Source organism: Epinephelus lanceolatus, chromosome 15, assembly GCF_041903045.1.
Source record: "Epinephelus lanceolatus isolate andai-2023 chromosome 15, ASM4190304v1, whole genome shotgun sequence".
NCBI lineage: Eukaryota > Metazoa > Chordata > Actinopteri > Perciformes > Serranidae > Epinephelus > Epinephelus lanceolatus.
The window spans coordinates 27,988,299-28,014,961 of NC_135748.1; the positions used below are offsets into that span (position 1 = coordinate 27,988,299).

The window sequence follows — 26,663 nt, forward strand, 5'->3', positions numbered from 1 at the left end:
AATGGCGGTCTGTCATTTCACCCACCAAACAATCGCGCTGTCAAGTCATGGTGCGGAATTCCTTTGTCACAAAGTGCCAGCAGTCGAATTGTTTTGGCATCTGTCCACAGACTGTTGTTCTCCATGATTTCCTCCAACAGTGCTCTGCTAGTAGCAGCATGGATTCTGCTCAGCACTTCAGTCACTCTAGATGTGATGTCTTTGTGTGTCGCATTACGAGTCACGCAAAAGACACTTATTTGAGAGGCGAGAGCATCTGGACTGAGACGCGTCAGTAGAAGTCTGATTGGAATCACATTTTAAATCACCAATCCAATTTGAAGAACACAAAAAAACAAAAGGCATTTTATGCAGTTTTTTTTTTGCTGTTCAGATGTTCTGGATACAATCTGTGTCTGCCAAAAACACATTTGGGCCAAAAGGACAATGAAGTCTGGTTTGTATTTTGGCCCACAAAGGGAATGTTTAAAGTGCCTGCAGCTTACAGACTCATCCAGCAATGCTGACACACATTTACAGGACCCGCATCTATCTTCCCGTCTACCTCTCTTTCTTCAGACATTCAGTATATTTCAGGCCCACACCACTTCTGAGTCATCACTTATGGTACCAACACCCTCCAAAAATCCCCCCAACCCCCTGGCAACATTCCGCTTTTATACTACAACTTAAACAAATCCAGACTGAGTGTGTGAGCTATGGGAAGTCAACTCCCCCGACCTCCCTCACCCACCCCCAGCTCACACAGCTATGGCAGCCGTGTACTCAGCTGTTTCAGTGTACACACACCAGCCTGTTGCTTACATGCAAATCTGCTGGGCACATTGTGGTATTCTCTCAACGCTTACAAGAAAGTTTACTGAAACTTAGTGCTTAAATTCTACACATAGTTATTAAGATGTTCGCTGGTGGTGCCGTACTGTCACTCAAAAGTGGCCGCGCTTTATTACCAGGCTAACTGAGCATCTACAAACCCAGTGGCTGAGATCTCTGCACTTTTGTGTATAAGCACACAAACTGAGAGCAGACAAAGTATCTATTACAGTCTGACATGAGCAACTCAAAATGTAAGCAAGTTGAGTGGTTTGGACATCTACTGTCCTGGTTTCCCCTCGGACAGACAGGGGTGGGGAGAAGGAACAGAGGGAAGAGGAGGAGGGAGGAAGAGAGTAAAAGAGGGGGAGTAGAGGGAGGCTACATTCCAATGCAAGACAAGCCTGATGCCAGGAGGCGCCCATCTGGGAAGCATCAGACGCTGCTCCGACTAACTCCACAATCGACTCATCAAACAAGTAAACAACCTCACAAGAATACACATTACAGCAGATAGTTGCCTTCTGAATGTCTGTCTCTTTGTAACTATACACTTTACCCTCCACGTGTACAACCTACGGAGCATTCAGAGGTCCTTTGTTGACGGAAACACATGGCTTACCTGCTTGTTCTTGTACTTCTTCAGATAGCGCGGGGACACCAGGCACTCTGGGTTGATATCGGTGGTGATGGGCTCGATGAACTGAGGATCGGGGTTCATGTGTTGCATCTTGAGGAAGGACAGAATGTTCTGGACCTCCAGGTTGTAAGAGCTGTCAGCCATGGTCTTCCCTTTGGAGGCCAGGCGACATGCGGCCATCCAGTGGGCGTACTGTTTCTCCTGGAGAAGCAAGTCAAACACTGGTTATTAAATATTTAAAAGGACAAGAAATGAACATAAATGGTACACTGACATCAGTCTTACCGTGTCACACCGAAGCCAGATCTCATTCATGCCATCAGCCACAGGGATTAGCAACTTGATGTTGAATTTCTGACCCGAGATGTTAACATCTGGTGTTACCTCACAACCTGCACATGGAAGCCAAAGTGCAGAGCGGAAGATGAGGTCAAAGTTCACACCCATTGTTTAGACAGAAAAATGAGGCATTACATTCTTGCACGGTTGTGAAATGACATCTTCTTTGTGTGTGTTCACACCTCTAAGATTCATTTGGTGGGCAGGAGTCCCATGTGCCTCCTCTTTACTCTTGTAACAGGAAATTGTGATATCCTTGAATGTGCACCAGTACTGCTTATAGCCCTTCAGTGTCAGTTTCTTGGGTCTGGAAAATATATAACAGACATGTCAGATGGAGAAAACAGCCATTTTCTTTATTAGTGGTCAAGAGGAAGAGCGGGGGAGGGGACATCATAAGAGAGTACTAAGGAGAGAGGAGAAAAAGAAGGAAAGCTTCTCAAGTGCAGAGTCAGCAAGGTGAATGGGAGAGGATCCAGCATTGGACACGAACATTAATGGAAAACCATTAAAGAGGAAATGCCTCCTGATAGCACCCCCCCCATGGTTTATACATTTTATGAGACAACCACTGCAGGGGCCACCCTGGCTTAAAGCCAAAAATGAATATGGTTAAAAATCTGCTTGGTCCAACTTTAATCACTCTGAAAAGCTAAACTGAAGCTCAGCCTGTAAATGTCCTCTGGCAAAACAATGGAACCTATTACGCTGATGCAAACCAGGCAACAGGTTTCTCATTTAGCCAGAAAATGCTATTTCCTGGTTCTCTGATAGACTCAATATCTTGTGACAAATGCAATCTTTGCACGATATCATACTGGGGTTGGGTATTGTTTGTAGTTTTTTGCGATACTGAGGCCAAGAAAATACTTTTAAAATGGTATCTGTGCCTAAACAGTGTCTGAACCAATTTCAAAATACCAATAAAATACCAAATCCTATGACAATTTAACACTTAAATCACAGTTACAGTAATAACAGCAAAGATATGTTTTGAGTTGGGATCAATTATTGTGTCCTCAGCAGTTGCCTGAGGAAGATTAAATTACCTAAAATGAATCATTGAGCTTCCACCTTTTATAAGATAACTGCTAACACGAGAACTTGCGAGAACCTCAGACTTATCTAGCAGAGGAAATTAAATTTGAATATTGATAAGGATTCTTGGGCAAGGACAATCTCCAGTGCAGGCTGGTTCACAAGAGAAGCTCGGGGTAAATTTATACATTATAAGATACTTCATCATTATTATTTTACACCTGTCCATCTTCATAAAATATGTTTACTAGAAAACAATCTATGCTCGAAATGAAAAAGGCAGGAAGGCACCTTTATCTATGCAAAGTTGACCTGTCCTCTGGTCCTTCCTTTCTGGAGACAGACAATCAAAACAATGCAAGAGTGTCTAGGTGTGCCTGTTCCTGAATCTGTTCATCTTTGTCTCTTGGGGGAAAGGTCATGCTGACGCAAGATCTCCAAACCAGCATTTATCTCAGCTGCTAGAATCATCCTTTGCAACTTATAAAAAGGACAAATCATGTCACAGGAGCTAGGCACTGTACCGAAATGAAGTACAAGCCCTTCTGTATGGAGTTAACATGTGCTCCCTGTGTCAGCGTGGGTTTTCTCCAGGTGCTCCAGCTTCCTCCCACGGTCCAAAGACATGCAGGTGAAGTGGTGACTCTAGATTGGCCGTAGGTGTGAATGTGAGCGTGAATGGTTGTCTGTCTCTATGTGTCAGCCCTGTGATAGTCTGGTGACCTGTCCAGGGTGTACCCCGCCACTCGCCCAGTGTCAGATGGGATAGGCTCATTGCACTGCGATGTTTAACTTCATACTCTCTGCACCAGTCGCTGCAGCCTTACTTTTACCATCACGCACACACTCTTTCTTTCTCTCTTTGTTGAACACACACTTGCTACTCACACAATCTGGCACCAAAGTGAGGCACCAAAGTCTGCGTTGTGATTTGGTCTGGGTTTCTGTACCCAACTCTAACCTATACACAGTTCTTTTTTTAATAACAGTGAAAGTGTGTGTGGTCTTGTGGGATCAGGTAGCTCTGGATGTGGACTTACTTGAAGACTTTGACATAGTCCGCTAGCTCTGGAATAGATGTGATGTCACCCTAGGGGGAAGTGGAAAAGCACACTGTTAGTATAAACCTGGGAGATTTCAATACAAAAGAACAGGGTTGAACAAAATCGAAGCAATGACCTCAGGCTCAACTTTGTACATTTTCAATGTCACTGCTCAGTTGAATATGCTAAGGACAACACTTCTTATGTAATATCTCAAGGCTCAGTTTCCTCTGATAAGCTGTATAAACTTAACAAGTTCTTGAGGCGGAGCTGCTGTAATAATAGGCCCATATATTCTTAACGTATTCATGTAACTTGCAGCCTTTGTTGGGTTTGTTTCAGTGTCAAATATCTCACACCCCCGATCTTTTGTCAGATGCAGGCCTCATAAATAACCGTGTGAAATTTAGCACTTCCAGTGAGATTCATTGTAATTTCCCCTCTCCAGGGTCAGTGTACAGTGTCTGTGTAGGTTTCCGCTCTTGTTTAATGTGGCTGATGAAAGGAGGTTTCATCAGAATACGGTAGAGACACAAAGGACTAAACGCACTGCCAAGCTGCTGCAACTGGAAAATAAATTCACATTCTGAGTTTGGAGCCCAGTACATGTTGTCCACAACCAAGAGGAGTTTCCTGTAGTGAAGGCAAAGATGTGCCAGAGTGGTCATACCAGTGTGTTGGACGTCTTCCCTCCCTCCAAAGTGATTTCCAGGTCTGACAGGGCTGCATCCACCTCATCCACCTCCTTCTCACTGTTATTCATGTGGTTGTCTGAAGACATGATTGACAGCTTGTTGATGTGGTACTAAGGAAAAGAAAGAGAGGTAACTCCAGTTAGGCCCATTCTTAAATACTTTTTGAGCGCTTAATTTGCTGTGGTATGTTCTATTTTGAGAATACATGACATTTACAGACTTCTAATACATTTAATTTTTCCGTTCAAAAACTTTTCAGTCTAGAATCATCAAATGAATTGTCCTTATGTTTCTAGACTTCTCAGTCATACATATGAACTAGTTACATATGGAGACATTTTAAAGGGATACTTTGCTGATTTTCAATCAGCCTTGTATCTTACCAATGTGGGCAGAATGTGTAAATGAACTGTGGTTATCTAAGCAGCACCCAGATCTCCCAGCTTAAATCTACTGGATGACCTGTTTCGCATCATCTGGTAGTTTTTTGATGGCTGTTGCTTGAACTACAGATTGCACTTCCACATTTTCGTACGCCCACCACCACAAACACAAAGAGTAGGCAGTGCTGATCAAATATAAACCAAGATTCTGTTACTCTATTGCCTATTTCTTGCCTTAAATGTCTCCAGAAACATATTTTAGTGCACTGTTTGGCTGTAATACGAGAATTTATTAACAAGAATACTGTCTGAAATCATACTGTGTCCTGTATTGTAACAACGAAGGCTGAAAATACTGACATCAAATGGTAAAACTAAGCAGTGCTGACCCAACATGGATCAAGATTCTATTGCTGTGTTGCCTTTTTCTCGCCTCAGATGTTTTCAGAAACATATTTTAGCTTATCATTTAACTGTAGTTCAAGATTGTTTGTTACCAGCTGGGCATATTGTTTCTTGTGTCAAAACGGCCGAGCTTACATTAAATCACCCACCAGTGGGAGCGTTTATGGGTCTGGTGCGGTGCAGTGCATTCTGGTAGTTGTAGGTTTTCTACCTCTTGAGCAGAAGCAAACACCAGAGCACTTCTTCTGTTTTCTCTGGTTATATGGCACTAATTTTAAAGGTAACTCTGTCTTTCCACTGCCTAGATAGCCTACTTTTATGAAAAGATCATGTTAGAGCAGAATGTTTTTCTAAATTTAAGCAGGATTTATACTTCTGTGTCAAATCGACACTGTACCTATGGTGTAGCCTGATGTGCACCTACCCAGTAATGTAACTACACGACGTGGCGATGCAGACCTCCTGTCTGTTTCTGTAAGCTGAAACCATTTCCCTCGGTAGAAACAAAGCTTTTATTTATTGTAATTTCACAGATAAGTAACAATAAATTGTGAAGACAATAGAGCCTCCACAAAATAGCATTTTAAGTCTTGTGTGTTATCCTGGCTTCATATGGGTAGAGGAAAAGTCTGCTAGCTGCCAGGCTAATTTATACAGTATAAAATACCATAGGCTTGTGCTAATAACGTTAGCATGTTGTATGTATGGGGAAAATGTGTCCAGTAAAACACAAGTGCTTTGTCTGTGAATGCTGCGAGTTATAGGGAAGCCAACTTGTGTACTTGTGTTTTAAATGGTCTCTATTAAGCCATGTTTAATTTGTGTTTTAAATCAACTAAACTTTATAGCACTTCACAGAAACCCCACCGCCAACTAGTGTTTTGGAGGTGTAACTGCAGAGTGACACAGGCACATCACCGCACAAGTAAAAATGCTCACAACAGCAAAGGCAACGAGCGTACGCTATGGCGTAGACTCTGCACAGAGCTGAGGCACAAGTATAAATCTACCTTTACTCCTGCTTTTAGACATACAGGTTCAGTTTGCACTCCTCCACAGGTTTTGGAGAACAGTTGGAGCAAAGTCTGTGGTGCTGTGGACAAAGTTTCAAAGTCTTGTCCTCACAACACTGTTAAAACCTACAATCTTCCAGTTACATGATGTGTTTAAACTACTAAATTAAATTGTGGTTAAAAAAAAGTCCCACATACTACCTTAAAGTAAAGTAAAAAAGGTAACAACTAACAATTGCTCGCAAAGTCTACCTCCAACTCAAACACCGTCATCAACAGTTCTGCTGATTTCTACAAAGCTTCCTGCTGTTTATGCTACTGGTGCACAAACCCTTCAACTTAATCTTCTAAAAGTGAAAAGGTCTGTGATAATAGCCACATAAATTGTTGAAGAAGTGTTGGTATTTATTAAAGCAAGTGCTGCCAGTGTGCACCTTTGAGTTTACCAGTGATAAAACAAAGACTTTCATCTTTGAAGGAGATAAAGATGAGTTTCAGGATGAGAAGACGAAGTGCTTGGTGATGATGATTCACTGAGAGAGCTGAGGAGTACAGTTTGAACAATGTGTTCTCAGCATGTCTTTGGGCTGTAACAGGCTATGAAATTGTTTTTACAGGGAACATGTGTTAGACTGGGCCAATAAGGAAAAGAGAACACTGGAAACAGCTATTCAGCAGGATGGGGATGTTCATGAAAACCTGGCTGTGTTTACCTCCAAGTGTGAGTCACAGACACTAAATACAACTTGTTGACAAATGGTATTTATAATGTCAACCAGCCACCAACCCCCCACCAATATATGAATGAACAGCTGTCGAGAGAGTGAAAGATACAGACTTTGAGAGAGATATGTGAGGCTTTGGCCCAGATAAGGTTACAGAATGTGGGACAAAGGGCTTGCCATGACACTCCATTCCTCCACCTCTTCCACTCTGACGGTCTTTTAAAAGCTGCAGCACTGAAGGGGGGGTTGTTTCCTGTTTGTGTGCATGAGTAACAAGTACAACTTGTGCCTTAAGTCGGTGACGATGAGGTCGGTTACTGTTCTTGACTCCTGATTACCTCATTTCCATGTAATGCCAAAATAAAACATCCAGGTGATAGCATGCTAACACAAGCCAGCAGCATACTAGATGTGGACAATCACTGCTCTTTATTTAGACGCCGTGTATCTACTCTCACCAGTGAAACCTTAGCCGAAAGCCCTGAGCTAATACTACCCAGTTGTAACATAGTAGTAGCTACCAAAGTGCTAACAGACAGGTAGCGACAGAGTAGCCGCCTGTCTAAACACCCCACTCGGATTAGCATCTCTCTCAAGAGGCGTAATAAGACACCAGTTTAAGTGTCATTATAACCGGTCTAATGAAACGCACCTAACACCTCACAGTGTAGGAGGACTTCTGGGGGAATGTGAACAGGTCTATGAGATGGTGTCTTGCAGGGGGTGGGTGGTCTGGGTTGGGGCACTGGGTCCCATGGCCCGAGATGCTCTATAATTACCCTGGGGGTGAAGACAGGGTGGCGTCCTCAGGTCTTGGCACCCACAGTTTATGAGGGTCAGAAATAGCAGGGGCACCACCCCTAGACGACACGGGGGCTACCTGAGGGGGATGAAGGGGCTCACATCTGTATCATACGTTCACTGCTTCCTATTTCTCCTCCTCTTGATCTGCCTTTAAACTCAAGAGAAATACTTCTATGTCTGATACTGTCTGTGGCTCCAAAGCACAGGGCAGATCAGGTCTGTATGAGTGGCTGCGGCAAAGGGCCTCAAGGTTTGTAGAATTTACTTGATCACATAAAGCCTTGGATCCTTTAGTATTAGTTAGACAATTTAATATTGGAGGAATAATGCTGGGGATTTCTACAGGTTACTGTATATAGACAAGAACATTTAAAGGAGCAGTGTGTAGGATTTAGTGGCATCTAGCAGGGAGGATTGTAGATTGTTTGCCAAGCATGAACTCCTGGTTAGGGTTCTTTTAGTATTCATTGTTCAGGAGGTTTTTACCAGGAGCCGAATTATCTGCAGAGGTCTCTTCCTGTCCAAAACAAATGGACCAGGTGATTCAAACCGGTAAAAAACACTGAATAAAGCAGTTTCATGTTACAAATCCATGTTTCTCTGACACTGTTTGGCTCTTCGCAGATGGGTTTTCTGATGTTGCTCATCGAAGAGGGGCTGCTAACTATGGTGGCTGATGCGAAAAACTCAAGTGGGCCTATCTACAGCCAGTGTTTGGTTTGTTGTTCTGGGATACTGTAGAAACATAGATGCAACATGGCGGACTACGAGGACGAGGACTCACCCTGTAATTCAATATAAAGGGTTCACTGTCAGGTAACGAAAACATACAACTCTTATTTTCAGGATGTTATACACATAAGAAAACAAACTTATTATATTATGTTCCATTTCTGCCAATAAATCTCACCAAATCCCACACACTGGACCTTTAATGAAATTTAAATACGATAGTTGAACACCATGTTTTTATTTCTCTGCCATTATGACTCACTAGGCCTGGTTTCCAGGCATTTAAAGTGCAGTGATGTTGACAGATTTTCAATGTAGTAAATCCCCGGGACCCACAGGTCGTGAACTGAGTGGGTCCTGGGGATATTCAGTGGGTCCCCAATAAATAAAATAATAGTGTGTTCCTGGGACGCATCCATAGTGAGTTTATGGCATCCTTTCAGATTTTAATGCTTCAGGGATTCAAGACTTGTACCTAGCAACATCACTAAAAGTGACACTTCACTCTGGTTAACTGAGGTAAATGCATTAATGTCTTTCAAGTCGACTGGCATTAATTATTCACAAGAGATCTTTTGTTTTACCCTAATGCCTCCCTTTTTTCTATGAATTCTATAAAGTCAGAAATACAGGGATTTGAATGATATTGAGGCATATTTAGAAGCTCAGTGGGAACGTGTGATAATGCCTCCATGAACTAATTCTGCATCAGTGTGCAATAGTCAGGTTTTAGTGTGCGTGCTGCAGCAGAACTGGCAACCATATGTCTCAGCTCTGGGCTGGAAGCCCATCCAATTCATTAGCTTGCGGTTGAGAAGGCAATGTGCCCATTGCCCAATGAAAAGAAGACTGCAGGTCTTCAAATATCAGAGCCTGACTAACGAATGCTGAGACAGGAAAATTAAGATCAGGCACTCACACACACACACAAATGCACAAACACACACAGTCTCTGTACCTGCAGGGCAGCAAACATCATCATTTCCTCCTCCGTGCACTCAATTTCCTCCAGAAGGATGGCCCACTTGGACTGCTCATAGAGCTGGTTCACTCGGATGGCATCATACTGTGAAGAGGTTTGTCGTGGCGTTAACAGGCATGGAAACAAACAGTGAATAAACACAGACTCACACGTTCTCTTCACACCTGATACCCACAGGGTTGTACACCAAATACTCTACTTAAAGGAGCACTACACCAATAAAACCTTTTCACACACCACAATGTCCTCCGGGACTCTGTTAGCAAAGTGAAATTGTACTGTATTGTCTATGGGACGCACCTTTGGGTTGAGGTCAAAGAAACTGTGGTATTTAAACCTCAGCAGCAGCACCTCATTCTCCTTTACATCCTGCTCCATCAGAGACCTGGATGAGTCCAACCACCTGCACAGACAGAGAATATAATGTCTTCTTCAATAAACAAACTCTGTAGCCTCTTGCAACCACAGCATTTCTGGCTATAAACAGTTTAACCAAACCACATAACTACCAAGCAAAGTTCATCTCACCCCTGGTTGATTTTGGCTTTGTCCAGCAGGGACTGGGGCTTGTAGAGTTTGACCAGGATGTCTGGTGAAGAGATTGGCTGGCTGACAGCGAGGATGCTGGGGTTGCCCTCAGACAGGGGGCTGTCCCCAAACCAGGCAGTGGTGGGTGACAGCGGGCTGCCGTCTCTGGAGTCATAGGTGGGAGTCATGGTTTTGCTGTACAAGCCTGGACTGGAGTAGATGCTCCCTGAAAACACACAGTCAACAGTTAGACCCTTATAGTGCATAAAAAGAAAATGATCACATTCATTAAAGTAGTAATATTAAATTAAATTAAAGTTTCATACTAACAGTCAGAAAATCTAATAAACACTCCAATTTCAAAGCAAAGAAGTGCACATTCACAAATACTTTACATCAACAACAGCATCAGGGTAAAAAGGGGTGAACACTTTCTTAAATAAGCACACACACTTGCAGCCTAGCCAGGCCAGCTAGCGATCAACAACACCACGTGACTACCAGCCCACGCTTTGCAGATGAGTGGCTTCAACTATGGCCTCCTGCTGATGGCGGGATTGATGTGGATCAGCATGCAGATGACGCAGAACATGATCAGGGTCACCCACTTATTCACAGTCAAAAAACCTGCAGGAATGCACTGCACACAGCAAACTACTGCAACACTCGCCACAGAGAGGAGAGCGGGAATGAAGAGGTATGGGAGGATACATGGGTTATAACAAAAAAATCAGCCACATCATTTTTAATCTAAATCTTCACTGAGTAAGGGCTCAACATTTTGCCTTTGTTAATTTGGCTGAATTTTGGCTACAGCATCAGCAAGCCACCAAAGTCAAGCTGTTTGCATTTCCTGTTGGCTGGCCCTGTGGTCGTATTTTGGCCCCATGCTCCCCCGTTCCCTCTCTCCCTCTGTGGGGCCTAGGTCAAGAAGCAACACTGGCTAAACCACTAAATCCCTTCTGAAACCAGGAAGTGGACTTGATTTGTGAGTGTGCACGTGTGTGTTTGTGTTTGCGAGCTGAGGTCATGAGAACAGGGTGCGGGCTATGGCCACACATCCCTTGTGGGGGAGGGTGTTATTCATTGGTTCTTTCAAGGTTTTTCCGTTAATGCTGAGTGCATCAGGTCAGGGAGAGGACTTGCATCTCCCAAAGGGGCTCTTGAGGAATCCCAAATATCCAGAGAGACCATCTATAAGGTGAAAGCTGGCAGCACATTAAAAACGCAACTCCATCCTCCTCCATCCTGTTTACTGACTCTCCGATGCAGGCGAAGAGGCACAAAGAATGTTAACATGACTTGACTCCCTGATGCTCCCACATTGGGGATTCATAGGGGGCTTAGATGGATGAAGTTGGACCACCGTGGGCTGTTAGGATTGGAAGTAAACCTTGAGAGGTTTGTCAATAAATTAAAGTGTCTCTTGTGGATTTGATTTTAACCCAGAGACTCTGTGTGGGCTTTTAGTTGTGGTGTGTATGTGGGATTATGGACCAAAAAGTGTCTGATTTCTGAGCTTCTTTCAAAAAGGTAGAGCATAAAACACAAAAACATCTACTAATAATTATGATCATGTCAGTAACCACCATTTTCAAGCACTAAAATGTGATGAACTACCCTTCAAAACAGTCAGCAGGCGCAGTGAGCAGGCCTGGAGTAACTTTGAGCTCATTTCTAATGTGAGGCAAAGCCTTAATCATGTGACCACCCGAATCAGCTGACTTCCTCTGGACGAGCAGTCAGGTGACTCAGCTGTATGTCCCGAAAGGTTACAGATGTCATGTGACCTTACACTCCAGCTGTGGGGGAGGGTGGAGGGGAAGGAGGAAGGAGGGGAAGGCGAGGGTGAGGAAGCAGTGCTGAAGAGTAAAGGACAGAGGAAGAGGAAAGCTTACCTTTGACAGGTCCGATGTATATTACCTCAGAGGCTAGGATGAAAAGAGAAAGAGTAAGAGAGGGAAAGACAGGAAAGAGTCGGAGGGAAGAAATGGAATGGGAACAAAAAACATCAAGTGGACAGATTTAAGATACCGAGATGTCTACGAGGGCAGGAGGAAACAGAAAAGACAAAAAGTAGAGGAATACAAGAATGGGGAGATCCGTGATATTTCCGTGGGCACTGCCAACTGTCAGCCTCAGAGTGGATGACTCAGTTTACCCTCTTCGCAGAGGGTAGATCACCCTGGAATGACTGGTGAGGCTCTGTCATTTCCATCCACCCATTCATAGCCATCCAACGCAGCATGACTGATTGAAAACCCAGGCAAGGCGTTGGTCGACGTGACCCAGCCATGCATGTATAAACTGCAGCACAAATATAAAAGTACTGACTGTCTGAGATATGTTCGCTGACAGGACAGATAATTAGATACGGCAGGCACGTCAAGATGCGGTGGGCCTACAGGGACTGGCATCATGGGCAACATCATGGCTCATTGTCTGAGTCATGAAAACAGCTGAGGATTACATATGTTGTTTTTTTACCGAAATGACCAATTCTGTGGGGCACTTGACATGTGTGCAGACAGACAGGGGACATGGAGTTTCCTAGGCGATACATTTAAGGACAGATGTTGAGGTTTCGGAAAAAGGGTTGCCAGTCTTTAAGTAGAAACGATTGGTCATGTACTTCTTATAGCGCTCACCATCCACCCATGTCATTTGCTCCTGAGGTCAGTGAGGACCTCCTGGTACAGTATATGCACTCTGTACTGTGTGTGTCTGAGCCACTGTATAAGGAATTGATCGATTTGTTGAACCAACATTGTCAGTTACAAACAAGTGATTAAAAAGATGGTGAGGCAAAGGCAGAAAGCCATTTAAATGTGAAGTAAATGAATAAAATTCTGGCAGAAAATATGATGATTATTTCCAGTATTTTCAGTCTACTGATTACTTTCTTGATTAATCCATTTATCATTTAGTCTACAAAATGTCAGGAGAAAAAAATTACCTGTCACAAGTTCCAGAGTGCAAGATGTTGTCTTCAAACGTCTGTTTTGTCTGGCCAACAATCCAAAACCCAAAGATATTCACTTTACAATCATAGGAGACTAAAGATAAGTGTCCACAGGCCCGTCAATTCCACGCTTCCCACTCACTGTCTACGTTAGCAGCTGTGCGATGCATCCTGGTAGCGCTGGACTGCATTTCGAGAGACAGGGCATCTGCAACTCATTCGTCTAAAGTTGAATCTAGGCTACTTTACGCAAATTAGGGGTGTCCGGTGTGACTCATGGCCTCTGGAAACACCTGAAAACATCACTTAACTAACCGCTATTGATCTCAAATGAAGACTGATTCAGCAACTGCATCGCTTATTTCTTGCCTCAAATGTTTTCAGAGACACATGTCGGTGAACTTTTTTCATAATATAAGAGAAAGTTGCCAATGGAGCCTCCATGATTGTCTGGTTTGAAGAATGAAAAATGGAGCCGACAGCCCACGTGACCAGAGACACGCACAGTAGGTGTCCAATGCTGGAAAGCAGCACATCTAAAAACGCCCCTGTGGACACGTACCATAAGAAAATCAGATAATATTCACATTAAAGAAGCTGGATTCTTGCATTTTTGCAATTTCTTGCTCGGAAATTACTCCAATAATTATGAAAATAGTTGCTTGTTAATTTCTGTTGAATGACTAATTGATTAATCCACTAATCACTGCAGCTCCATATGAGATCAAAGTAATTCTAAAAGTGAAGTAAGACCATGGTGAGGTGCAGTGTGCCCTCCACCCTTCATCAGGAGTTTTGCAGAAGCTGTTTGCTGCACAGGAGAAGGCTGTGTCTCTGACTGCATCGCTGCCTCTCTGCAAAACCTTGTGATTCCTATCAGGAGACCTGACCTAAGAGGCCAGCCCTTCCTCACAAGGGACGGAATAATGCCTTACAACTTGGCCATGAAATACACTCTGACTGTAGCATGTGATCTGATAGGGAGGACGCAGGAAGTGTGTGTGTGTGCTCACACACAGGGAGAGTTGTGACAGTAAACAAATTCTGCAAATTCCTGTTGAATCTTTTTCTGCACCACCTAATGGTGTGACCACAGTCGCCCACTGAAAACAAAATGCATCTGTACCAGAGGCATCGACGCAGCACGCCCTTGAAATGTAATGATGCAACTTTGGGCGTGATCGTCATGTGTTGCTCATAAAAACAGAGTTTTCTGTCACTCATTGCATTTCGACACATGGGCAAATAGATGCTGCTAGCATGTCAGACGAATTATTTTTTTCTTGACTCTGACCGTTCACTAAGTTAACAATCATTGTCAGCCCTTTCCCACTCACATGAGAGTGCATATGCATGTTGAGCTGAGTCTAAGGAGCCAGCAGACACACCAGAGGCCAGGGAAGAAGAGACTCAACTCACACAAAGAGTCCCATTCACCCTGTCTCATAGTGTTAGCAGTTTGGGTTAATGCTAACTCTGTGACAGCAGCACAGCCTGTTTTGTTCTGCTCCTCCCTGCTCACATGGTTGTAACTCTCCCATCACTGGCGGAAGGAGGGAGGGAGGGAGGAGGGCCAGTATAGCTGCAGTCGTGTAGCCTGGTTTGGGTTTAAAATGGCAGCATGACCAACTATGTGTGGAATCTCAACCATTCTTTGTCCTCCCTGCCAAGGAGCTGGGAGCCAGGGCTGTGGATCCCATGCAGGCCTCAAACTCACACATTCATATTTGGTCACTAGAAGCAGGGTGCAGCAATCTGGAGTTATCTTAGTGGTTTTCGAACCACAGGCGTGATCAGGCTCAGAAAAAAAAGAATGGAGGACGCTCCATAGCAGCCAGTGGAACCTGTTATTCAACCTGCTGCTTGAGGGAAACGAGATTATTACGTTTCACAATGATATGCAAAAATAAAACCCAATGCTCCATAATTACTTGAAACTAGACCTTGAACCTAAGACAGAGAGTCGGCATGAGCCAACTCATCAGTTGATGCACATGTGAAGTGCAAAACGTACTTGTCTCTTTTTTATTTCAAGAAATAATATTGTTCCTTCCTGCTGCTGAAATATTTCAGAGCAAACACTGTAACAAGTGCCTTGGAGCCATAAATGCTTCATCTCCACGTAGGAGTTACGATCCGTCAGCTCACCTGATCCAGGGGTTAACAGCGGACCCTCCAGCTCCAGATCGTCTTCCTCTGCCTCCTCCAGCTTTTTCTTCTTCTTCTTGGGATCACGGGGCTTACGCAGTAGAGATAGCTCTTCTGGGTGGCGGATGTCTGGAGGAAGGGAAAGCAAGAAAGTTCAACTGATGTCACGTAAACACAACTTTGCCTCACAACAAAGCCAAGCCAGTCAGGACACAGAGAAGTCACTAAAAACATACAGTGATTTAGGCTGTTTCAAAGTACAGGCTTTAAATGAACCACATGACCTCTCACAGAGCACACAGACAATGTGTAGAACTTGTGATGTAGGTGAATACAGTAACAATAAGGCAACTTAAAGGGGACCTAAATATACAGGGTTCCCATACATCTTTACCAAAGACTTTCCAAAACTTTTCTGTAATATTTTGCCACATTTCCATGACTTCATTTAAATAGTTTAAAATAGGTAAGCAGATCAGCAAGCCGAGCACATAAACGAGCGCTTAAACATGACATAAAATTGAGCGGGATTCCACCAGAATCCCACGACACACCTGATTAAAAATAAAAGTAATAACTAAATTCAGTAAAACTTTATACAAATTGAAACAAGCTATAAAAATCAATACTTTCAATTTGCATTGAAGAGTTTTTTAATACTTTTAAAGGGCCTTGATTTTTACCAAACTGATTCATCAACTTTTAGTGCTTTTCAAGACCACACGGACACCTTGTTTTTCCTTTAGCATGACTGGAGACTAACTAGGGGACTGGCTTCCCCTATGGCGTCAACGTCAATTGTTGATATATAGATATTAGGGATGCAATGATTAGTCAACTAATCGATGACTAATCTGCTATTAAAATAATCTGTGTCAACTAAGAGTCAACTAATCGGTTTGAGTCATTTCTCATAGAAAAGTACAATAAAAGTACCCCAAAATACTCTTATTGCAGCTTCTTACGTTCAAATATGGGCAGCTTTACACACTCTCCCATGATGGTGAACTAAAACCCTTTGGCGTGGGTATGAAACAAGACATTTGATGACATAATTTTGGGGTTTGGAAGAGACAGACCAACATTTTTCAACATTTTAACACATTTTTCGATAAAATGATTAGTCGACTAATCCATGGAATAATCGACAGATTTGTCGACAATGAAAATAATCGTTAGTTGCAGCCCTAACAGATATATATATTTTTGGCTTTCATTTGATAGGTGGTGGCATGAAACTTTAATCACTCATTAGACAGTCCTGCCACCAACCAGCTGCGTACACGTATCATGTGATACTACTGACATGTCAGTGGTCACCAAGTGCATTACTAGACGTAAAATTAGTAATACGGGTAAAGTATTCATGTAACGTAAGACATGTTTTGGTATTTTCATAACCATATTTAAAACATAAACTTTTCCAAACGTTCTGATGATCCTAAACCATTTACAGGCCTGGAAAACAGTTTTTCTAATTCCATAACTTTTCCAGCAATTTCATGACTATGGGAACCCTTGGGAAATTGTTATAATGTCAGATGTTCATATTAAACATGGACAACGTTTCAAATGATGAGGGAAACATATGTAAAAGTAATCCCTGTGACCAAAGACCTCAGGCTTCAGACCATTCTGAATACAACTGTGTTTCTACTTTGGCTACAAGCTGAGGCCAGTTTATGAGAGATTTCTTTGTATGATCATCTGCTCCAGGCATGCTACTGTGTTTACATTACATAGCCTACCCTGCTACATTTAGCCACATGCTAACCTCAGGGAATCATTAATTTCTGTCTGATTTTAGATCATATTCCTGCTGGAACATGTCCAGTTGTAAAGATTTTAGCTTAGCAGCTTTTATTGGTTATTTTCAACAGTAGAAAAAGCCGCTCTACTCCTTTACAGTCAAGACCCAGAAACACCGACCAATCAGAGCAGACCAGGCTCTTTCTGAAAGAGACAGAAGCTAAAACAGAGCTTTAGGTGTTCCAGCATGGACAGTATGAGAAAAATAAAGTGTTTTTTGAACATTAAATCAAGTAAACATGTTCTAGTAGAAACTAAAAATACAAGTATGAACCTGAAAATGAGCAAAATACGTCCTCTTTGAATTGAAAAAATGCTAAGGTAAGAAAGGAGAGTAGTAAGAGAAAGCAAAGAGTGTGAGGAGATGGGTATGAATTGTAGACAGCTGTGCACACGAGTGGTGGAAAATTGCAAATCCCTTTTCTCAGGGCCCCAACAAATCTTGCTTTAACTGTAATCCCCAACTGAGACAGGGCAGACGCAACCTCTATCTCCTTCTTACCCTCCTACCTCCGACTACTCCTCTCACACACTATTCGGTTACTGTTGGCGCATAATAGGACGGCACAGCTTTCACAAAATCACCAAAAAATCATCCTTGAAGATAGAGAGGCACCATAAATGAAACCTATCAGTGTGTGAGCTGTGTGCAAAGATCCCAATCAGACAGTGAGACACCACAGTGAATATAATGACCAAAACAGAGCAGACTCTCTCCCCGGCTTCTCTGCCCTCTGCTAACTCCCTCCCTCAGGCTCAGAGGCCAGGGAACCATCACTCAGCGGCAGCAATGATGTTTTAAGATGGGCTTAGGGATAGTTCTGATGTAGTACTGAAACGGCCAGGATGTGTCAGGACGACAATAGATGGTGCAGTCTGAAAGTGAGCACATCTGGAACCTCAGCTGGATGTAGTTGTCCCAAGATTCCATATAAATCAATTAAGCGAGATGATATCTGAGAGCCTCGTGTCATTATTTGCACTGTTGAAAAAAAATGTTCATTTTCTTATATCCACTGATATAAATCTCTCTCTCTTTTTTTTTTTAAAGATGAAGGATTGGAAAGGTGTTGCAGACTGATTGAAGAGGGTGTTGAGGAAAGCACGAGCAGGAGGGGAGAGAGAACGTCTTGGCTTGGTGAGAAAGCTTGTTTGGTTTGTGTAACTAAAGCAAAAGCATTCCAGGAGTTTTAAGAACTACCAGATGGGAGCTCGCCCTCTCTCCCTCTCACTCTCTCTGCCTCCCTTCTCCTTCGTTCTCGCTCGGCTGCAGCGGTGAAGCACAATCCCTGTGCCCTTATACAGCCATGTGAGTTGCAGGCGTGCTGCCGAGCTTTAGCCCCACTGAGCTGTGGCGAGGAGGCCAACACACACAGTCGAGTGTGTATCAAACTGTGTGTACGTGAGCTGGACTGTGTCTCTTGGTGAGGCACTGCAGAGTCATGTGGCGTTTTACTACTTACTGCTCGTTCTTATGAAGTCATTGTCACCAACACCAAGGAATTTATGCTGCGATGCAATGTTCTCTGAACTAAGAAAAAAACAACCTCAGACACGGAAAAGTGCGAGGAAAAGGTCATTTAAGTCGAAATTCCAAGTTCCGACGCTTCATCTAACCGAGTTTGCCAATATCAACACACACATGACGTCACAGCAACATGGCAGCTCACCCAATTTTTGCTTTACTTTTGTGCTGCAACACTGTAGCTGCACTTCCATTCAGTCTATCTGTATTTCATAGATGTCTTCGTGAGCATGCGGAACCCCGTCTCCACCCACAGCAAAACTAATGCACATAAGTTTTACAACTTGATGCTGTTGGCTATGGTTTCAAACTATTACGCACAGCACCCGTTCACACAGCTTTAAGCTGTTTTTTGAATGAGAAAAGATGAGTTGGACAGTTGACCTATTTCACATACCATTTCTCTACGCTGATGATGTTGTGGTGATTAATGGAGGTCTTCTGTAGATGCTTGTGAAGCTCAGAGACCTGATATACAAACAGCAGTTTGAAATGGGCATCTAAGGCCATTTTCCCATGTCAACTCCGGACATTGTCCCGAGTGTGTGACATATGTCTCTTTCACACATGTAGCACACAACAGGAGACTGTCAATGTCAGAAGCATTCTCACCTACTGGAAATACTCCTTATGGTTTGGGTGAGGGGTGGCGCCTGGATAAAGCATGCAGGAAAATGCACAAAAGTGGACAAGGTCTAAAACCTGATCACATTTTATGGTTGAAACTTGTTTATTTATGATTAATAATGTTTGTAGTTTGATATGGCAACAAATTTGACGTCCACATTTGAGGATATTGCGACTTAATTAACATTGACAGTGTTTTGTTTTTTATACTTATCGGATGCTACTGATCCCAAATAGCTAGGAGAAAATAAAAATGCACACCATCAAAAGTTCGGGTCTCAGGAGGATATTACATGGTGGTCACATAGCTAGTTCATAACTTGGTCATTAACAACCGAGTCTCTTGACGTCCCTTAAATCTGTCTGATGATTTCGGCCTTGGCCCTTATGGACAAAAGTGCCTGGATGCCATCATCTCTCTGGTAGAAATTTTTATTGTCATGTCAATGTTCCTTGTTCTTCACCCGCAGGCGTTAGACAATTACTTGCTCTATTCATACATGGGATCAATCAGACACTACACAGACTTAGTTCTAGGGAGCTGGCAAGATAAAGTCCGTTTAATGTCCGATCCAACTGATTCAGACATTTGCGCTCTCAATGTTAAGATCATTTTGGGCTTGTAGTACATGTATGAAAGGGGCTCTTGTTTTTCCGAGCAGAGACACTGGATTGGAAGTCGGAAATACCAACTCAGAATTATCGACTTCAGACTTGCAATGGATTGCACCTCTATCTACAGGGCAAATTTCTACTAAGCAAGACCAATCTGACACATAATTAAACTAATATCATCATAAGCATAACATCCATTTATTATTTCCATGGAACAGTTGCTTCCTGACATATTTTAGCCCTCTATGGATCAAAAGTGTGGCTCAAAAGCAAAAATTTTGGTCACAAAATGCTCATGAAACCATTACTTAATGGGGTAAAAATCCATTTTCTGTGACAGGATCTATTATCAGAGGAGGAAAACATTCCTGTAAAAGTAATATTTTAGGTGTCTCTACTGAATCGCCTGGAAATGAGAGAAGTGGGAAATGGGTGGGTGGGGTAAAGAAAATGACTGATGTGTGTTTGTCATTATTCCCATGAAGGGAATGAGGTGTTAGCATGTCTGCTAAAGTATTAATGCTATCAAAAACAAAGAGATAAAGATGACTAAGTCAGGCTAAGGGGAAAATATAAGACAACGCTCCACTTGTATTTTTCAGACGGGTAAGTGCTGCAGTAAATTTCTGCTGACATTTTCAGTTGAGTGTTGAATTGTATGTTTATAGTGATAATTTCAGAATCATGATCTGTGGGAAAGACTGCTCCTACGCTCACCACATAGTTGTGGCCGGTGTCAGGAGGAGGAGGAAGGGTGAGTGATGGTTAAGAGTGCTTACAAAAGCTTGGTTGATTTCCATTAGCAGAAATGACACCTTAGACAATAAGACCCCGATCCTCCATCCTGCAGACATGTGGCAGTAACCAGGCCTCGAGCCAGCGGAGAGGAGTTGACTGAAAGCCAGCTGGACTTGCGAGATCTACTCCTTGGAACACATGATTCACTGCAGTGAGTAAGGCCAGCCGCAGAAGAATCACAAACACCGTCACAGTCTAATTTTACAGCACTAAAGTTTACCGTACAAACTGTTTGAGACCCTACATGGACAAAATAAAAAAAATTAAAGAGGGGTGATTTTACCTTCTGTTTCTCCCTACGTACTTCTTAATATTACTGAGAGGTAGTTATTGGGCTGCATGGCTGATTGATCAATACTCAAGAGCTATAAATCAAGCATTTGTTCCAGGGAGGACTGAATAAATACAGCGCTGAAATATGACTCACATAGTCTCAGTCAGATGGGAAACAGATAATAATATAAAAATGTAAATGGCATGGATATTTTATATGTAAAGAATTTAGCAGATGATAAGAAAAGTGAAGTTAAATATTTGTACAGGTGGGAAAAACCATCTATTCGCTTCAATACTGCTATTTTTCTTTTTACAATATTCTAATTGACTTTTTTAATGTCTGATCTCTTTAATTCAACTGCGGAAGTGGAAGGGTGTTGCCACTTTTGTTGTGGTAATCTACACATAATGAGGGGTCATATTCTTTTCAAGATAAACAAATCTGATGCAAGAAAGCAGAAAATGGCAAACAGTCTGAGAACATGGACCTTCAACTGCTCTAATAGTGACACAAATTCAGCCAAGCTGGCACAAACTTCCTTCCAGATCAGCAAACATAAAGTTACTACTGTTACACAGATTAGACCCAGTCCACTGTGAACCCCAGCGCTGGGGTTTGCACCAGCTGAAATCGTGTTGCCAAAGCCTCAACTGAGTTTCCACCTCTTCTCCTCCCAGTGAATAGTGTCCTATACCAGTGGTTCCCAACTGGTCCAGCCACAGGGTCCAGACTTCTCCTTAGTCACTGGTTCAAGGTCCACACAGTTTAATATATTGAGTGTCATACTTGTGTTTGGCCATGTTGTCCAGCTAGTTTGCTGTCTCTGTCAAGTAGCTGTCCATTACTCACTCACTCTACAGCAGGAAACGGCACTTCAAAATAAAAGCTCTGTGCCGGAAACTTATTGTACTTAAAAATTAAGTGTCTTTTACAAACTTGACATGTTTGTGAGTCACTTATGGTCCGTTCAGAGTGGACCCTTGACCCATTTGTCGGGAACCACTGTCCCATACAGCAGCGGGGAGAGGCAGAGGGACGATGGGATTCACTAGCGCGCTAATACTCCTCTCATTTGTGGTTTGATAAAGACAGAGAGAGCAGGAGCTTGGCAAGGAGCTGAGCGTCTCAATGAGCTAAGCACAGCTCTGCAGTTGAATAAGATTTTTCCCTTTTAAATCCTAAAAAAAAAAAAAAAAAAAAAAAAAAAAAAGGAAAATCAATAAGTGGCTGTCAGTGTTGATATTGTAGCAGCCGCCACAAATACATCAATGTGTGAAAAACACTACAAGCTTTATTAGCAAGCTAGCTGAATGTAGCAGTTTACTTAGCAAATTTGAAAAGTGCTTCACAGGAATAAAATTCTTAAAAGAAGACCGTAAAAACAGTTATTAGTTTATTTCCAGATTTTCTATGCAGTATATGATGCTGCTGAAATAAAAGTCAAAGACAGACTGACATGAGATGCTCATTTCTTTTGGAGATATGTCTTATGATAAACAGCTATGACAAGTGTATGATTTAACTTTTTCCCATGGTCTAGTTTAAAAAAATGAACAAAAATTGCAATAAATCTTCATTCTGAATCATTGCTGTGACTCAGTGCCATCATATACATCACTTTTGATATTTTTTTGTTCTAGCTTTAAGAAAAATTAAAAATAAAAAGACCTCAGCTACTTAGTGTCAGATGTTCTCTTCATCTGTCAGACTGGCTGCTACAAAGGTGCTAAAAGGCCACTCAAGGAAGGATAATAATGCATTTAAATTTAGGGGTTGGAGCTGAGGCCAAACCGCACTCCTCCTGTGTTGTGACAACAGTAGCCAGCTCACCCGGGCCAGTCAAGCAGACCGCAGGTTGATGTGCCATAAATCTGCTGGACCAAAACGATAAAGCAACAGTCCCACACAAATCTAAAAAGCTTTTAGGAGGACAGAGACCAAACACATCACTGCAATACACCTCCTCAACTGTCAACGCCGTTCTTCAAGCTCCTCCTGTGTTCTTTACGTCCCTGGATATTGACAAACATGCTCTGAATCACTTTCCTTTCCTGCCTGTTCATCCATTTCTCTGGTCGTTTATTTGACTCACTGTAACGTTTCGGTGCTGACAGATGCTAATAGTTACATATGTTGCTGCTGCCCCGTGCATATTCCAGAGAATACTTCTTTACTGTCTCAGTTTTCCCACACATGCTCGCAAAGAAGTGCTTACTAAAAACCACAGCGCTTAAGTGAAGCAGCCTGACTCTTGTTACCCTGAAGTGGTGCTTTGCTGAGAGAGGCAACCTCTTTTTTTTCCACCTCAGCCCCCCAGGTCCGCAGTCATGTGTTAGTCAGTTGTGGAGAGAGTACATTTTGTGTGCTAGCTCACAGGAAGAGTAAAACAGCCTACTGTTGGAGGGAGGAGGTGTATGAGTGTATTTAATGTGTTGGAAGTGATTCCAGGTTGTCTAGACGGGACACGCTCATGTCTGACTGTGACTCTTCACTGGGAAAATTAGCCTCTACAAAAACCAGAGGGCCCAGTTCAGTGCCATTCTTTTTTTTCTCAAATACAGCTCTGATGTTTTGCACTTCATACAACATTTTAAAGCTGAAATACTGAGTCAAATAATTAATTAGAGGTCTAGTGTGTAGGATTCAGTGGCACTGAGTGATGAAGTTCCATAACTGATACCCCTCCTGTGAGTCAAGCTTGTAGGAGGACTATGGTAGCTGATGCGAAAATGGGAATATGCGAATGCCCTTATCTAGAGCCGGTGTTTGATTTGTCCATTCTGGGCTATAGTAGAACAACATGGTGGACCCCGTGGAAGAGGCTCCCTATGTGGATATAAACGCTCACTCTAGGGTGATGAAAACACAATGGTTCTTATTTTCAGGTGATAATAAACTGTACTAATGAAAATACTCTTAAGGATGCCCCTTAATCCTACACACTCAACCTTTAATGTTACTTTTTGATCACCTTTTTTTTCCATCACATTTTTCACTATTTCCTGATGTTTTAGTTGCAGCCCTACAATATATCCGCACTATAACCCAACACTATAGCTGACACCTTCTTAACAAGGTTATTATAGTTAATTAAAACTAAACTAAAAACTAAAACAAGTTAACTGAAATAAAAAGAAAACGACACTTAAAAATTAAACTTTTGCTTGATAGGTGTGTGTGTTTTTCTTTTTATCTATTTTTCCTTGTTTTTTGTCTTCATTTGTCTTTTATCAATTGATTTTCTTTCTCTTTCTTTTCTTGTTTGTGACAGCAAGGTTGTTACTCCTGCTGTTATTCAAGGTGATTTACATTATGGAAAAGGTGGTTCTGTAAATATCCTGTAATGGAGGTCTATGAAACTGGGGCTGGAACATAATAAAAAAAAAAAAGAAAACTAACTGAAATGATATCGTATACTTACAAAACTAACTAAAAAATATACATTTGGCAAATATCTTTGCCAGTTTGGTCAAATTTGTCAACACTACTAACATGAGGAGGCATTGCTGCATGTTTTTTGAGGCTGGGATGTCTACAAAACTGTAAGTCAATTATCTTCACACAGTGTTGTGTTTCTATTGTATTAAATATTTTAACTTCTTAAATCTTGCCATGACAAATAGCCCCCATATTACAATAAAAAACTAATACTAAAACTAATAAAAACTAAACTGAAACTAGAGATGCTGTGATACCATTTTCTCCTTCCTGATTCTGATTCCTGAATTTCTGTATTGGCCGACACCAAGTACTGACCAGATACTAATCCTGAATGGATTTATGATTGCTATTGTTGCTGTATGGCATGGCTTAGTGAAACCCTTTGTAAAACATGAAAACATAGAATGATTGCCGTAGAACTTTCTCTTCTTATCTAGTTTGACTTTTTGCTGACAGCTTTTTTTTTTTTTTTCAGAAATCAATTCTTCTTTCAAGCTCTAGTTGTCAGTGGGTGCACAGCACAACTTACTGTGTGTACAACTCTGTTTAAGAGCAGCAAAAATGTATTCCCAGGTAAAGTTTTTATCCTGGTGTGAAACTACTGAAAAGTTTATTGGTTAATTACGTGGTATCGGATCAGTGCCTTGACTTGTGTACTTGCTGATACCTGATCCAGCATCTTAGGCAGTATCAGAGGCATTTTCAATACGGGTATTGGCACGTAACAACCCTAACTAAATCTAAGCATCTTGAAAGACTAAAAACTAAACTGAAACAAGCAAACCCACTGAGCGCAATCGAAAACAAAAAACTGAAAAACAATATCGAAATAAAAACTAATGAAAAACACAAAACCATTATGACTCTGACTCTTAAGGCTTCATAAATCACAAACTTGGGTTCCGAGAATTCTCTGAATTGTTGACAGAGTTCAAAAAATGTTATCTTGCAACTAAAAGTGGAAAATCCCTAATGCAGAGTAGCACAGGATGTGAGAGCTGCCAAATGTAATCAGAGGTCAAAACAGGAGTGGAATTGAGTGATTTTTCGTGTATTTCAGTGCATCAACCTTTTGCTGAGTCCTCTCAGTTCCCAGCCAGCCCAGATGTACTGTGTCTGTGTCGGGAGCACAGCTGCCACGGCCATGGGAGAAGAACAGCGGTGATAATTGGTTTTATACCTCTAACTTGGGGTGTTACGTTGATTTTCTATGCTTTTCCCACTGTATGGGACGCTCACTGCCAGAGTTTTGAGTTGTGCTAAAGAGGCTGAGGCGCATACTATGTGTTAATATCACAAAATAAGAGCCAGAATAATAATATAACAGCATGATATCATTCTGAAACTGTACAGTGTAACAACAAAAAGAAACTACAGAGGATTAGGGGATGAAAACAGCCAAATACTACGCTGGAGGACTGAACTGCTTTGGAACAGGAAATAGCTTCTGTGTGACCAACTGACTGGATACGCCACAGCAAAAAAAAAAAAAAAAAAAGACTCCAAATAAATTAGTATGGGAAAAAGAACCGGGGCCAAAGGTGAGTTGCACATCCCTGAAAAAAAAACCTCCACCGACTTCCAGTATGTCTGCCCCTCCCTTTCTGCTGTCTGGAGCGAATGCCAGTTGGACGGGCCTCGTCTCTTCCTGTCCCATCTGATTCTCTGTGCTGCACAGCTTACAGGGAGTCAGCAGAAAATATGCACAGGAAATTGTAAAACTCAAAGTTGCCCAGATAACAAAAAATGAAATGCTTCCAGGCCAAGTCAGCTGTAAGTCAGCTGTCATACCCACAGTTACGGTTAGGAACGTCACAGCTGTTCATTAGCATGAGTTCTGCTTTTTGCGAGCAATAATGCACAGTGAGCGGAAGGACTTCACACCGAGGGGCCCTTTACAGCCACCGTACAACATCTTGCGACATCCTGGCACGCGCCATGTCAGCCAAAAGCAATTTGTCCTGAATTCCTACAAAGCTGAAATAAGATTTATTACAGAAGCAGCGGACACATTCCTAACAAGGCCTGAGAGGCTACAGGCCTGCGTCTCCCCCTGCTCCCTGCCTCTGCTCTCAAAAACAGCCTCTTTGTACAGTACAGGCCAAAAGTTTGGACACACCTTCTCATTCAATGCGTTTTCTTTATTTTCATGACTATTTACATTGTAGATTCTCACTGAAGGCATCAAAACTATGAATGAACACATGTGGAGTTATGTACTTAACAAAAAAAGGTGAAATAACTGAAAACATGTTTTATATTCTAGTTTCTTCAAAATAGCCACCCTTTGCTCTGATTACTGCTTTGCACACTCTTGGCAT

The 26,663-nt window shown here is 42.2% G+C and overlaps 1 protein-coding gene across 4 annotated transcripts in view; it reads right to left on the reverse strand.

Moving 5' to 3' along the window:
- The window catches only part of fermt2 (FERM domain containing kindlin 2), a 62,471-nt gene that overhangs the window by 8,714 nt on the left and 27,094 nt on the right, over positions 1 to 26,663 (reverse strand). For 2 of the 4 annotated variants that reach the window (XM_033642514.2, XM_033642516.2), the window contains exons 4-13: positions 15,251 to 15,379; positions 12,039 to 12,071; positions 10,141 to 10,366; positions 9,913 to 10,015; positions 9,589 to 9,696; positions 4,544 to 4,678; positions 3,871 to 3,920; positions 1,975 to 2,099; positions 1,739 to 1,845; positions 1,436 to 1,654 (exon numbers count right to left, since the gene is read on the reverse strand). In XM_033642514.2, coding sequence (XP_033498405.1) covers positions 1,436 to 1,654; positions 1,739 to 1,845; positions 1,975 to 2,099; positions 3,871 to 3,920; positions 4,544 to 4,678; positions 9,589 to 9,696; positions 9,913 to 10,015; positions 10,141 to 10,366; positions 12,039 to 12,071; positions 15,251 to 15,379 — 1,235 coding nt within the window. The remainder of the gene's footprint in view (positions 1 to 1,435; positions 1,655 to 1,738; positions 1,846 to 1,974; positions 2,100 to 3,870; positions 3,921 to 4,543; positions 4,679 to 9,588; positions 9,697 to 9,912; positions 10,016 to 10,140; positions 10,367 to 12,038; positions 12,072 to 15,250; positions 15,380 to 26,663) is intronic. The other 2 variants (XM_033642517.2, XM_033642518.2) reach the window with 1 other exon arrangement.